Source organism: Macrobrachium rosenbergii, chromosome 3, assembly GCF_040412425.1.
Source record: "Macrobrachium rosenbergii isolate ZJJX-2024 chromosome 3, ASM4041242v1, whole genome shotgun sequence".
NCBI lineage: Eukaryota > Metazoa > Arthropoda > Malacostraca > Decapoda > Palaemonidae > Macrobrachium > Macrobrachium rosenbergii.
In genome coordinates, this window is record NC_089743.1 from 56,181,221 (window position 1) to 56,197,516 (window position 16,296).

Here is a 16,296-nt window from a genome sequence, read left to right on the forward strand (position 1 = left end):
CTCTCCAGGAGTCAAGTGGGTCCCTTACAAATGAGAGACATTAGAAAATTTCATTATTGAACAAATTTTTTCTCTATATATATATATATATATATATATATATATATATATATATATATATTATAGTTTATAGATATATCACATAAATGTATTCTTGCATGTAAGCTCAAGCTAGGCCTACTTTGCAATGTCTTATGCATTCTGGCTAATGGCTATACTGCTAGGAAGAGGGAACAGTGTAACACTAACACATCACGGAGGCAAAACAACGCTCTTTAATCGGTATTCCTTGTTTATCATTTGTACATGGGCTATATTTTCTGCACTTACAACTAAAATCAATGTTTCATTCAACAAACATCTGTTATAACATTTATAATAAGAAAATGGCACAGTGTGTTAAAGAAACAGAAAAATATCCTCATAATTAATTTTGTGAAATGTAGCCTAGGCTAAGGATGGTGTGGTGTGCTTAGTGAATTTAAATTTCATTTCAAAGGATTGACGATTATTATAGTGATTTCAGAAACCCAAAGTGACGTGTATAAAGTGTTGTGCTGAAATGAAGTGGTGTCGTTATTTTTTATAAAAAAAAAAAAAAAACACAAAGACTTTACATATTTCAACATTTCAGGACAACACTTTACTACACACAGACCTAGGCCTACAGGCTACAGACGTACTATTGGGGTGTTGGTAATTATAATTTTCAGTTGATGAGGGGGTATTTATGGGGTGAAGACGAGTTTATGGGTTGAACACTATCATTTTTGTCACGATTTTGCATATATCAAATTACATACACACACAAATATATATATATATATATATATATATATATATATATATATATATATATATATATATATATATATATATATATATATATTATTCTTTCTTTCTTCTTTTATCTTTGAATTTAAGGACTAGCTTTGGCCAAGGTAATGGTTTTGGCTTCTAGACTCATTTTATAAACATATTCAAAGTATTAACTAAAATAACCTTTTAATATATATATATATATATATATATATATATATATATATATATATATATATATATATATATATAATTTTTTTTCAACATCCAGCATCATGAGGCCGAATTTCCGTCTTCCTTGGCTTTTGTGTCATCTTTAATCATTTTATGTTATTATGTTATAATACCCTTAGATATCTTGGAATATTGAATACTGTAACATTTGTCTTTCCATTCAGATTTTATTATATTAATCATCTTGAGTATGCCACGGAAGGAGAGAAGAAAAAAGGAACAGGAACGGTGCAGACAAGATGCTGCCAAAGGTAGCAGAACTCTTTATGATTGGATGAAGCCTAGAGTGGCAGCTTCAATATCTGAGCAAGTGGAGGAGGATTCAGAGGACCGGGAGGAGACTCAGGAGAGCGAAGAATCAGAAACTGAAGATATGGAAGCAGACGATGAGCCAAATGAAGAAGACAGTGTAGATGACCTAGAAGAGCAAGTTGCTCACAGGAGCCCCAGATTGAAGCAAGAGCCGAAGTGACTGATGTTGAAGAGCCATTTTCCATGCTACCTGAATTACAATATCCAAATGATCCTGCATATCTTGTTACTTATTAGTGAATCTTTTATCAAACTCTGCAATAATTATGGTCCTTGTCAACCTGTAATTTCATATCCCAAGAATTTAGAAGGACGCTCGTTTCAGAAGAAATGGTATGAAAAGAACTCTTGGTTAGAATATTCACCTCAGAAAGATGCCATGTTCTGCTTCAGCTGTCGTCTGTTTTGACTGAGGAAAGGTACAGTGGCCGAGTAGCTTGGAAATCAGAGGGCATAAGCCGTTGGAGGACAGCTTTAGAGAAAATAAAAGAGCATGCTGGTTCAGAATCTCACATGATTGGTATGGTTCGATGGAAAGGATTCCAGAGCCAAGCATTAGATATTGCATTAGAAACAGCAAATAGAGAAGTACAAGCTGCTAGAGACAAAGAGAAGCAGAGAAACCGAGAAATTTTAGACAGGTTGATCTCCATCACACTATACTTGGCAAGACAAGGTTTGCCATTTAGGGGCGACGGAGAAATCTCTACCAGTGAAAATCGAGGAAATTTTCTTGAACTTGTAGAAATGTTTAGCAAGTATGACAGCGTTGTTCAATTGCACCTTGATGTAATTAAAGAAAAACAAGATATACTGAAAAGACCCCCAAGTGTCACTACTTTCAAACAGGACTCAGAATGACCTGATCAAGGCTTTGGCCATTTCAGTTAGAAGAGTGATATTAGAAGAAATTCACCAGAGCAAGGTCTTCTCCATCCTCATGGATGAAACAACAGATGTTTCACATACAGAACAGGTCTCTTTTGTTGTGAGGTATGTTCATGACTTCAAAATAAAAGAACGTTTCATACAGGTATTCAATGTTCAATCAACAACTGGTGAGGCACTGAGAAAGAAGTGATCTCTATGCTTAATGCAAATAACCTAAACATAGATGATATGCGAGGGCAAGGATATGATGGGGCAGCAAATATGAGTGGAATATACAACGGATTGCAGTCCAGACTCCAGAGACAGAACCAAAGGCACTCTATGTACATTGTCATGCACATTGCCTAAATCTAGTCTTAGTTGAAAGTGCCAAATCAAGTATTCAGTTTATAACTTTTTCAGCTTGGTGGAGAAATTGTATGCTTTTGTTGCTAACTCTTCAAAACGGCATGCTGCATTCATGGAGATCCAAAAAGCAATGTATCCAGAAGATCGCCCACTTGAACTTCAGAAGCTATCAGACACAAGATGGGCTTGCAGAGAATCAGCTCTTAGAACTATGAAGAAGGTCATCCCAGCTCTGAAGCAGTTTCTAGAAGAGATAGTGCAAAGGATCCTCCTGACACGTCAGCAGGGAGGCCTCAATATTGCTGAAAAGTATTAACTTTGAATTTCTTGTTTGTCTTGAGATTGCTACCCCAGTTTTTCAAGAAACTGCCTATGCATCTAATGCACTACAACTGAAAGACCTTGATTTAGCTGCTTCCTATAGAATTGTGGATGGAGTGCTACAAAGCTTGAGAGAGTTAAGAAATGATGAGAAGTTTCAAGAGATTTTTACAAAAGTCAAAGACAGAGCTGAATCTATGGCCATCAACCTCCCCTCTGTGATTCCTGGACAAGGCAGAAGAAGGAAAATGCCTGAAAGATACAAGTATAGTGCTACATCTGCTACTACTGAGGACCAGCAATATCAGACCTTGGATGATTACTACCGCGTGAGAGTATTTTATGTGTTTTTAGATAAAATATCTCAAGAGCTACAAAGAAGATTTAAAGATGGAGACAACACAACAAGGGGTATCTTAAAGGCTTTCCATTACATGACAGTCCAAGATAACTGGAAAGAACCTGTGAATGAAGAAGCATTCAAGTCATTACAAAAATTATGTCAGTTTTATGAGCTAGAAGAAGTAGACAAGTTACAGTTGGAATTGAAGATTTTTTATTCCTCATTTCCTTGCCATCCACAGAACACTGCAGCTTCAATGCTCAACCTGATGAAGGTAAACAATACTCAGGAAATATTTCCACTTATGCTTGAACTTTTAACAATTTATGCCACTTGCCTGTCACAACTGCAACAGTGGAAAGGACCTTCTCAAACTCAAGCTTGTAGAAGACTAAGCTGCGTAGCCAGTGCAGTGAGGAGAGGCTATCTGATCCTTTGTTGCTAGCAATTGAAAAGGATATCAAAATCAACAACAGTGAGGTTATCAACATATTCAAAGAAATGGCACACAGGAGGGTTCTCTTATAAATATAAAATGATAAGTCTGGTTAGCAACCTACTGTATTAATCATACTGATTGATCATTTTCTTTTGTTATTTATTTTTGTAAATAATATATAATTTTTCTTTAAATATATTCCCAAGCTCTATTGCTGCAGGTAGTCAGTGCGGTATATTGCATGTTCATCTAAGGCATTAGCCTACTTGTACCTATGATAATCAGTCATGTTTATTGTTTTCTTGAATTATTAATGCCTAGTTTAAATAAAGTTGAGAGAATATTGAGAAGTTGTATGTATATTTTGCCTCATTCATTATTATATTTTGCCCTTTTTTTCACTTGAGCACCTGCCCTGTAAAAGTTCTCTGCACGTCCCTGTTGTGGAATCCAAACCACATTATAGCGAGAAATGAATTTCTATCACCAGGAATACATTCCTCTTATTCTTCATTGGCCGGTCATGATTCGAACTCGCGGCCAACAGAGTGGTAGCTGGGAACGGAACCCGCTCGCCCAACAAAGAACTGTGTGTGTATGTATATATATATATATGTATATATATATATATATATATATATATATATATATACATATACATATACATATATATATATATATATATATATATATATATATATATATATATATATATATATATATATATATATATATATAAAAGACAAAATCCACAAAGGAAAAAAGAAACACTGGAGTGCTGCGACGCCTTTCGACTGGCATCTTTTATTTAGCAACAAAGTAAAGGACGCCAGTCGAAAGGCCTTGCAGCACTCCAGTGTTTCTCTTTCCTTCGTGGATTTTGTCTTTATTTATATATTCATCACGTTCCATATTTTCGTGATTCAGCTATACACACACACACACACATATATATACACATACAGAAAGACAGACAGACATACAGACAGACAGACAGAGATACTGGCAAATAAAGATATAACCAACTTTTTATTCACGGTGCTTTAAATTAAAGTCCAGTGCCCAGTTTGCGACATACAACGTAAACTGCTACGAGCCATACCTCCATCCATAAATTTTACCTTTGTGTATTATAAGGTTCTTTAATTATATGTAATGTACCTGACTGCAGCATAATCCTTTACTGTTTACATCCTAGTGCCTATTTCTGCTCAATTCCCGGTGATGAGACGATGTATAATGACATTTCTGGTCTGCTTCACGTGTTTTCTGTGGTCAATAAAATACAAAACTGCGTTCAAAGTTACCTTCGTATCTTTACTAGAGAACTTCTTTTGAAATATGTTTATATAATCCTGTTCTTCAAGTATGAAACGTTTTCTGTGCAGCTGAGAAATTGGGGAAAAATTCACCAAACAGAACGAACCAGTATGTGGGCGTGCGTCGGCATGTTTAGTGATCTTCATTCATGACATATGATTCATAGTCGCTAAATCCGAATCCCCCTATTTCTTACAGCACCTATGAGGCAGTCGCAAAATATCTCCTCTCTTTTATTTTATAGTTATCGGTAAATTTTCTGCAAGCGAGCAGATAAATATCGCTAAATCTTCCAGACTCTATCGAGATATTTCAAACCTTTACGATCGCATCTTCAAAATTTTCAAGATTTCAGATCAGTTCGGGATGTTTCCAAGATGCTCCATCCCTCGACTCTGTATAATTTCCAAAACTTTGCGATAAGGCTTCGGAAAAGTTTTCTTTCTTTATCGTGACAATTTCGAAACATGCCAATACGTTTCAATGAGTTACTTCTCTCAATTTCAAAAGTTTTGTTGTTCTACAATTCTCTCTTTTCTGGAGTGAGAATTTTCGGTCTCTAACACTTAATGTTTTCGTCAAGAATATTTCCCCGACCCGGTCTTTGGTCTTATTATAAAATAAATTAAACATGTGAACGCCAGCGTAACCAAAGGTTGCAGGTTTCGCCCCCCAATAAAACGTATCTTACAATTTGTTCAGGTAATAATACCGAGATTCAACGGTGGATTATACGCATGCACACGGCATGGTTAACCTTTACCCAACTTTTTATTGGCGCAAGGTATGTTTCTAGACGCCAAAGACTCTCAAGCTATAAACGTCTTAAATCACACTGGAAGTTCAATAACTCTGGGATATATTCATGCGACTTGCGCCAATCCCTTCTTGCGTTAAGTAATAAATGACTTAAATATTATGCAACACCTCACTGTGCTTATGCTTAAAGGTCTGTGGTGCAAATCCTAGCCCCCGGCCCAATGGTCGACCCCATTGTGAATGGGATAACAATCTCATCCCTAGAGACTTTCTGAGAATCGTGAGGCTCTACTCGTTTGCTGCCACCACTTTTACAATGCTTCTAATCATATGTACGAAATATAGCTGATCACATACATAGACATTAACAATATATATATATATATATATATATATATATATATATATATATATATATATATATATATATATATACATGTGTATATATACGTATAATTATGTGTATGAAATTTTTATCAAACTGTGATTTATATAAAATCATGAAGCTACAAATGTTTAATATCCAATTCAGGCTACTTCGGGAAGTAGCGTGAATTGGATATTAAACATCTGTAGCTTCATGATTATATATATGTACTGTATATATATACACATACATAATGCATACTTTTTTTTAGATGAGTGTGTGCGAGTTTGTGTGTAAAATTTGGCAAAATCTCTTGTCGAGACAGGTTATGTTATGTGAGTCTTCTTCTTTCTTTGAATCTTTTCCCACTTCTATGTGGGGTCGATGTTTCCGACAGCTTTCCTCCACCTTGCTCGGTCCAACACATCATCCTCTGACAATTTTTTGTCTCTCAGATCTTCTCTAACTATATCCACTCCCTTTCGCTTTGGTCTTCCTCTTGCTCTCCCACCAGGCACCTCCATCTGCATCACTCTCATCCCTAGTTAGTTAGTTATTTTATTGACAAAAGTATACAATAATTAGTACAAATTTGTCCACAAACGTGACATAATACAAAATATACAAAGTAAACAGTAATCTCTGTTCTTGCAAGTACATGGCCTATCCAGAAAAAAAATTATTAACAAGAAAAACAAAATATCAAGTACAAATAACATAATCCTATAAGATTATAAAAATAAACGAAAAAGGAACTTACTATAAGGAAAAAAGTGGTTACATAACTATTCAAAATCAAGTCCTAATACAAATAATATTTGATAAACAAAATTTTACTTGAAGAAAAAAAAAATATGTCTCATATGTCTCATCCTTTCTCACCATTTGGCCATACCAATGCAGTCTTCTTTCCTGGGCCTTCTTTGATAGTTCTACGACTTTAGTAGTTCCTCTTATTCTTTCATTTTTATCCTGTCCATTTTTGTTACTCCACACATCCACCTGAGCATTTTTATCTCTACCGCATCCAATTTCTTCTCTTGCACTCTCTTTACCGGCCATGTTTCTGCTCCATACATCAAAGCTGGTCTCCCTACTATCTTACACACTCTTCCTTTAACCTTTATATTGATTCTGCGGTCGCACAAGACACCTGACATCTCTCCAATTTTTCCATTCAGCCTGCACTCCGTGTGTTGTTTCTACATCCAAGTTTCCATCATCAGCCACTGCTGAAACCATGATACTTAAATTTTTCTACTCGGTTCAACCTTGTCCTTCCATACTAATCTCGGAGTCTTGATCTTCATTAAAACTTAGGTATTCAGTCTTCTTCCTACTGATCTTTAAACCTCTGTCTTCCTGTACCTTCCTCCATTGCTCTAGTTTTGACTCCACTATCCCTCTGTTGGTGCTGCATAACACAATGTCACCGGCAAAAAACATGCACAGGGGTGATTGATCTCTTATTCCTTGAGATAGCACACCCATTATCAGGTCAAAAAGATATGGACTTACAGCAGATCGCTGATGTAAACCAAACACTGCTTCTAATCTGCGTTTTTGCTCCTTCATACATATCTTGGACCAACCTCATATACTTCTCCGGTGTTCCCTTTACTCGCATGCACCTCCAAACCTCTTGGTGTGGTACCCTATCGTATGCTTTTTCCAGATCTATGAATACTATGTGCAGCCCTTTCTGCTTTTCCCGGTGTTTTTCCATCATCAGTCGGAGGGCAAACACTGCATCTGTCGTTCCTCTTCCTGGCATGAAACCAAACTGTTCTTCACCTATATATGTTTCTTTAATTCTTTGATCCATTATTCTTCCTCAGATTTTCATGGTGTGAGACATTAAATTTATTCCTCTGTAGTTTGCATAATCCTGGATGTCACCCTTCTCTTAATAGATGGGCACAATAAAGCTTTCTCTCCAGTCTTTTGGTATCTTTTCCTGACTGTATATTTTCTTTGCTAGGTCCCACAGCATGTCTATTCCTTCTTCTCCCAGGCTCTTCCAACCCTCTGCAGGAATTCCATCTAGTCCTATTGCTTTACCATTTTTCATCTTCTTTAGTGCCTTCTTTACTTCCTTCCTACTAACAGTATGTGTCATACCAAGGTTCTGGAATCCATCTTCAAAGAATTTTCTAGGGTTTTCTTCATTTAACAGGTGTTCATAATATTCTTTCCACCTCTTCTTTACTTGTTTCTTATGTCTTTGGTACCGCTCCTTATCCTCTTGCTGTCCATACTTTTCCCAGATCTTTTTTGCCTCCCTTTTGGCTTTCACCATATCTTTCACTTCATCATTCCACCACCAGGTTTCCTTATCGTCAAGAGGTTTCTTTCTAGATGTCTTTCCCAACATCTCTCCACCCACTCTCTTTATCACCATACTGCTGTGATTCCACCACTCCCTCTAGCACTCTAACTTCCCTCAATACTCTCTCCTTAAATTCCTGCCTCGCTTCCTCCGCTTGTGTCAGCTTCCACCACTTGATTGTTGATGGGACACGTGCAGGCCTACCTTTTACTGTGTTCATTTGCAAGTCCATTACCACCACCCTGTGCTGTGCTGCCACACACTCTCCATTTGAAATTTTACAATTTCTCACCTCTCTCAGATGTGATCTTCTGCACATGAGGAAGTCAATTTGACTTTCTCCTGCTCCACTCTTGTATGTGATGTACTGATTTTCTTTCTTTTCAAACAAGGTGTTGACAATAATCAAATCAAATGACACTGCGCAGTCCACAACTCTCTCCGTCGTCATTTCTCTCTCCAACTCCCCAGCCAACATGCACTCTCTCATTACCCTTTCTGGTCCTTCCTACATGTCCATTCATGTCACCACCAATAATTAATCTCTCTTCTACTGGTATTTCACTCAACAGTCGGTCCATTTCCTCCCAAAATGCCACTTTCTCAACTTCATCACATCCTACTTGAGGGGCATAAGCACTCACGGTGTTGACTATTTTATCATCTAGGCAATGGTTGCTCTGCCACTTGTCCTCTTTACGCTCATTATGCTGTCTTTTAAGCTTTTTGATAGAATTACTCCCACTCCATTTCTACCTTCCTTATTTGTTCCACTATATAGCAATATATATCTACATCGTGAGTCATAGAAAACACCGTAATAAATGTCAACTACTGTCTCACATTATGTGAGACAGTAGTTGACATTTATTACACTGTTTTCCATGATTTCCGGTTCTCTGAGCTATTCTTGCAACTTCTTGCAGCTTGGCAACGTAAACAGCTGCAATTCATTACTGGCTAATAACTGATTAGCCTATACACAAATCGCTGAGAAGCTGAAAACAATCTTCCTGTCCATTCCCTCACTGCGTCGTCGAATAAAACTCATATTCGCCTCCAGTACGCGAGAAATTTGGGACGCGTGCATCGCATGACTAAGCGATTTTAGTATGTCGTCATTTTATTAGATGGAGAATGAATTCCGACAATGTATCAACCGTGGAAGGGGGCACACGTAAAAAGGCAGACGATATATATATATATATATATATATATATATATATATATATATATATATATATATATATATATATATATATATATATATATATATATATATTCAGAGAATGGAGTTGGACAGTTTGTGCATTCCGGAAGTTCTGGGAGGGGCCAGGAGAGGACCTAGGATGGCTGAATAGATGGGTGGTGATAGAGGTACTAACAGTACTAATATGAGCTATGAAAGGGAAAATCTGTTCAAATTTCAATCGAGGTTGCGCATAACGTCAGCTCGAGGGCAGACGGGAAACAAATAGGTAAGTCATCTACCGATTGCCCTATATGTTTTTGGAAGCACTTTGAGCAAACAATATTTCGTCCTCGCAAGTCATATTAATCGAGCATTTCACCCAACGATCTGGAATCATAAAGCAAGTTGGTATTTGCGTATCACAATGCAGTTTCCCTACAATTATGTTGGAACACTGCACCATTTGGTTCAAGATTAATGTTGTGCAAAGAATATTAACATTAGCATGAACATTTTTCCCCAACATCAGTGTATAATAGTGTATAGAAATAATGTAGAAAAGGGAGACAATGCCTCGATTAAAAGCGTTCCCTGGGAAAAGGAAGCTGATGAATCCAACCTGCAATATTTTGGGAATTTAGAAATTATGCAAAACCTTTTTCAAACATATCTGGCAGGATCTTTGAAGACTTTAGAAGGCATAATTGCAAAATCAGTAATCCTGCCATTAGAACTAATAATCTTCTTTGTGGAATTTCTCACTTTTTTTCAGAATGCGCATGCTACATCAAAATTTGAAGACACGAAGCGCACTAGGCAAGCTGACAAAATGAATGATTAAAGGTAATTTATCTTTATTTGTTTGAATAATGTGTACACTTTTCATTTATAATTTCTGTTGCTCCTTATCCGCTGTATTGCTGATAAAGCTCAATATACTTGGATTAAAATATCTGATCTGACCATTTCCTCACCTTTATACGTTAATAGTGTAATTAAAATATGTTTGTTTTTACACATGCCAGTGCTTTAATTCTTTCTTCCTATATTTTCTCTTTATATGTACTGCAAAATCTGTTACCAATGACTTTATGCAGTTTTCAAATATTACTATTTTCATTTCCTTATTAAGCACCCTCATAATTTCTTGCATATAAAATCAAACAAAATAAACAACCTACCTAATCTGCTAACGTTATCTCTTTGCAGTAGGAGTTATTCAGTCGAATACCACTGTCAGTTTACGCGCTCGTTTCACAAAACTCCCAAAATTAATCCCTAGACTAAAATGAAGATCTTCAGGTATAAAATGTCACCTACCCATTTGACTCTACTGGAAGAAAAATCATATATATATGTGATAATGTTAATATATATATATAATTATATATATACATATATATATATATATATATATATATATATACATACATACATACATACATACATACATACATACATACATACATACATACATACATACATTCATACATACATACAATGCTTGTAGTCACCTCTTAATGCCAAGAAAAATCTCTACTAAATGGAATTTGTGTATGTAGATTCCGTATTTAGGAGCATATGTTTCTGAGGAGCATTTACGAAGTAACCCGAATTGAGAATTTTAATTATATTCAAACCGAACTAAATGTAATTACAATACTAATAAAAAAATGGTCTTATATCTTCACCTTCATGTTATGACTTGTGGTTATCAGGTATTATGTAAACAGAGTTCTAGTACATATCTAGTCTGCATTAGAAGTTAACGGTTACTCAGTTACTGAAATAAGTGGGACTCGGGAATAGATGAGCTTGTAGCGATCCATTTCATTTTTAGGGAGTAAGTTGTCGACCAAAGATGCTACACTTTGACGTCGCGTAACATCAGAGTTAATTATAGCTCCCTTTGTTGCTGAGGAAATATATAAGCTGAGATCCTAATAACTGTCATTCGGAGATTTCAGTATCCGCACTGGCCGTGGCTTCAAGAAACCACGTTAATTAGACTTATTATGTAGCCCCGGCTTAGTAACTGTCTCTCAGAAATACCGGGTGACTCTTAAACAAACGCTGGAATAAGTAGTGGCTTAATGACACTGAAAATCAGTCTTGACAGATAATTAAGTCGGATTTTCTCGAAAACGAATGAAAGAGGAGGAGGAAATCTGACATATAGGGCATCAGTTGCAACCTCATACTTGGAATTACAAGCGGCCTCCAAAAACTGAAATTAAAAGCTTTATAAAATAACTATGGCTCTTTGACTTCTCCTGATAAAGGAACATTTTCCTAATTATCAAAACAAAATTATGTTGTTTTGCACATTTATATCGCAAATATCTCTTCCCATCAAAATACACAAATATGTGCAAGACCATTACGATAAATTCTGCAGTCTGTAAAGTAACTTCGGAAAAAAATTATTTTTCCATATTTTCACCATATTACTTTTCTGTAAGTTGAAAGACTTTACACTAAAAGTTCTCATAAACTAATAATAATAATAATAATAATAATAATAATAATAATAATAATAATAATAATAATAATAACATCGGTTTTAAAGCAGATCGCAATATCAGTCTTTTTCAAACTGAACCAAAGCAAACAAAACTTTAAGAAACAAAGTAGCAAATGTTAATTGGTTAAAATACAAAATGCTCTAGCTTCACGTGAAGCAAGCTACAGAAATTACATATCAAAGTAATTTACCTTTCTCTCAACATTCACATCACTCCCTGTTTTTTAAATTCTGCAATATTTATTGCTTGACCCAAAGAGGTCAGTAAAGAGCGATCACCAACGAACATTTAATGATACAAAGTGTGAAACAACGTACATCATAATAATACTTAATTCTTTAGCTTTTCGATGAAGGAAGGGAAACCTTCGAAACCTACAAATTACATTAGAAAGAGCTTTTCGTCCTCTGTATCATTACCATTATGAATGAGTAATAACTTTAATGAGGAAAGCCAAAAAGATATTCTTTTTTTTTAGGAATCTTCCACAGGATGGAATATCCATATACTAAAAATGTATTTAATATAGGAAAAATATTAAGAAAGTAACACGTAGTGAAAATTCATAAGCGCGGAAATAAATTTATAAACACTATGACACAGTCCCATGATGGGAAACAATGGTTAAAGGTCACCAGCTGAAGTGACAGTCCCATAACTTTAATGAACATTATCCTAAGAAAGGATGTTGAACATCTCCCATCTCCCCCCAGACAATGCTCAATTTTACCGTACCACATTAGGTACCTTTCAGCCAAATAGAGAAAAACAGATTGTAAAAGAATAAAATTACAAAGAGAGAGAGAGAGAGAGAGAGAGAGAGAGAGAGAGAGAGAGAGAGAGAGAAAATCTGACGCCAGTAAGGAATTGTTCCTCCACTAGGCCGTAAAAGCCAGGATGACAAATCACCAGATATATCAAAAGATAAATCACCAAATAATATCACTACATAAATCACATCCAATATACAGTAGATATAAGATGCGGTCACCGAAGGTTAACAGTCCAAGCGCTCAACTAGACAAAACGTGCGTTAGGTCTCTCCCTCTCTTATAAAAAATAAAAGTTTATGATCCGATCCACCGCAGTTTTCAGAAATGGCAAATACTCGCAAATCCATAATCAATCAAGTCGCGGTATAAAAGCTGATATTTTATTATGACATTCCAAAAAACAAATATTTTTTAGGCTAAGTTTTGCAAAATATATTTCCGAGATTTTCTCATATAATTTCTGAAGGGATTGTTTTTAAATTTTGTTATAAGCAAGCCCGACTGAGAGAGAGAGAGAGAGAGAGAGAGAGAGAGAGAGAGAGAGAGAGAGAGAGAGAGAGAGAGAGAGAGAGAGAAACATCAATATTGGTTATACGAGAAAGGGAAAAATACTGCTAAGTTTCGATCATCTTGAAAAAATTGTCTATATTATGATCACTAGCATTTTATAAAACCGTTGCACATAAAACTACGCATCATTAAAGATAACTTTTTGATATATACATATAAAATGCTACAAGAATACATTAATATAAAATGCTACAAGAATACATTAAGGTATTTTACAACAAACAAACGTGGATATGAAAAATTCTGAATCTGTGAAGTCAACCTTAACTAAATAAATAAGTAAATCATCACATATATTTCAAACGTGTTGTGTCCAAATGATTAATATAACAACAATCCCTGTTTTATCACAAAAACTCTCTTTCTCTCTCTCTTTCTCTCTCTCTCTCTGGCTCTTATATATATATATATATATATATATATATATATATATATATATATATATATATATATATATATATATATATATACTGTACATATATATACAGGGTGTTTCAGTAGAGCCCCCTCTACAGCATAAACTAAAATTGATATGGACAAAAACGAAAGTAATTCAGAACAGGTATTTATTTAAGTTTCTCTCTGAGTATTTAATATTTTGTGTGGCCTCCATCTGCCTGTGCCACAGCCTGCATTCTTGAGGGTATGATTTCAGCAAATCGCAAAAAAGCTGAGACTCAAACTCCATTTCCTGAGCACTTCGGTCACCTCTCTTCGCTGGTCGTCAAGGCTTGGTATACCATCATAGTTCACTGTGCGTGCTTCAACACGATCCTTTAAGAAACTACCAATGTTTTCACACACATTAAGGTCAGGGGAGCTACCTTGACATTCACTTGACGAGAAGAAATCGATACCACTGTTTCGAAGCAGCTCCTGTGTCTGAAGAGCCATGAAACATGATGCCTTATCATGCAAAAATGTGACTTCTTCAACAGATAACACATTTTCAGGATCTTTGAGGAAAGGAAATGTTCCACCAATAAGCACAGTTTCTCTGAAGTATTCTCCATTCCATGACTGCCCTTTTTTTTTGAAGATCCACATTAACCGTTTGGCTGTGAAACAGACAAAAATTCCCAAACATTCAGGAAATTTCACAACTTGGCGATAGTGCATGTCATCGCTGACATCATCCAACTTTGCAGCCCAAATGATGTCATTTTTATGATGTGGCTTCCTGACTGTGTAAATGAAGAATTCATCTGATGCGGCAACATGGAGAAAGTCAGCTTCATCCCAATCTTTAAGAAATGAACCACAAAACCATGCACGGTCTTCTCTCTGTTGCTGAATGATGTTGGGCTTGCTGATAACATGAAATGGATTGATACCAGATTTTTTTAACTCACAATATACAGCACTATAACTTCTCTTCTTTCCCCTTTTTGTTTCTAGTTCAAGCGCCAATTTACGTAAAGACTTTCTTGGTCTACCCACTGCCTCAGCTATGATGTCTTTTGACTCCTGAGAAAGGACTTCAGGCCTTCAAAGATTCTCACTCTTTTCACGATGACAGTCATATGGATTTTTGTACCAGTTTCTAAAAGAAGGATTCATCTCTTTAATGTATTTAGCTATCCAGGAACGTGAAATGAAGGAAGCGCCAGCATCCCTGGTCTCTCTGAAGGTTATAGCCCGGATTCGGTCAATCCACCTGATTTCCTCCGAGTCGTTAGCCATGGCTGTATCTAACTCTGCTACTCAGTCTGACAATACAAGAAATGTAAAATGAAAAATAGCTTAATAGAAACTTATAATAATGTACTTGGAGATAGGCTATAGCAGAAAACTTCATAACTTTCCATTTGTTCTGTGGAGGAGGGGGCTCTAATTTCGAAACATTATGAGTTGGGTCATGATTGGAAATCAGACCCCAGAGAGGTAGATATACGTTGAAAGTAAAATTTAATAAAATTAATGTTCTTCCCTTTTGGAACCTTAAATGGCAAAGCTGAATTATTAATTAAAGATTCGGAGTATTCCACGGTTTAAAATGTGAGAAAGTAATAGATGTAAGTAAAAATAAAAAATATTACGAGTATGGATTTCCAAATATTTTATGAGGTTTCTGAAAAATATTGTCGGGTTTGTAGTGTGATCAGAACAATTTAGCTGCTGTGGTGATGCAACTTGACTGATAAAAATTTTTAGCGATTTATGACGTTGCAGGAATTTGATTGTGAAACAGCATTGATATGTATGTATGTATGTATATATATATATATATATATATATATATATATATATATATATATATATATATATATATATATATATATATATATATATATATATATATATATATATATATATATATATATAAATTCCTGCAACGTCATAAATCACTAACAAATTCGTATCAGTCAAGTTGCATCACTGTAACAGCTAAATTGTTCTGATCACAGTACAAACCCACAATATTTTTCAGAAACCTCATAAAGTATTTGAAAATCCATATTCGTAATATTTTTTTACTTATATCTATTACTTTCTCATTTTTAAACCGTGGAATACTCCGAATCTTTCATTAATAATTCAGCTTTGCCATTTAAGGTTCCACAAGGGAAGAACATTAACTTGACTAAATTTTACTTTGAACATATGTTTAACGCTCTGGGGTCTGATTTCCAATCATGACCCAACTCATAAAGTTTCCTAATTTACTACTAGAGACCGTTCTTTTACCTATTCCTACCTACTATTGATCTTGTTAGAGCGTGAAAGAAATAGAAAGATTAGGTGGTAAAGTTA

General features: G+C 35.4%; 1 protein-coding gene and 1 long non-coding RNA gene across 2 annotated transcripts; one reads left to right on the top strand and one right to left on the bottom strand.

Annotated features, from left to right (window-relative positions):
* Window positions 1–233: 233 nt before the first annotated feature.
* LOC136828600 (uncharacterized) lies at window positions 234–1,440 on the top strand. Its single transcript, XR_010850135.1, has 2 exons — window positions 234–282; window positions 1,218–1,440. It is a non-coding gene; the product is annotated as an uncharacterized lncRNA (long non-coding RNA).
* A 5,084-nt stretch (window positions 1,441–6,524) lies between these two features.
* Window positions 6,525–8,554, bottom strand: LOC136851388 (uncharacterized). The gene is made up of 3 exons (XM_067125470.1): window positions 8,363–8,554; window positions 7,522–7,567; window positions 6,525–6,694 (listed from the first exon to the last, which is right to left on the bottom strand). Exons 1-3 carry the CDS (start codon window positions 8,552–8,554, stop codon window positions 6,525–6,527), a joined length of 408 nt encoding a protein of 135 aa, XP_066981571.1.
* Window positions 8,555–16,296: the final 7,742 nt, after the last annotated feature.

What these genes read in the sequence shown, in the direction of transcription:
- LOC136851388 (XM_067125470.1), bottom strand. Translation starts at nt 8,554, where the DNA reads ATGGTGATAAAGAGAGTGGGTGGAGAGATGTTGGGAAAGACATCTAGA. An exon ending in ACCAAAGACATAAGAAACAA is followed by an intron (nt 7,568 to 8,362) that starts GTAAAGAAGAGG and finishes TGTGTTATGCAG; the next exon opens with CACCAACAGAGGGATAGTGG. An exon ending in AACTAGAGCAATGGAGGAAG is followed by an intron (nt 6,695 to 7,521) that starts GTACAGGAAGAC and finishes CTAACTAACTAG; the next exon opens with GGATGAGAGTGATGCAGATG.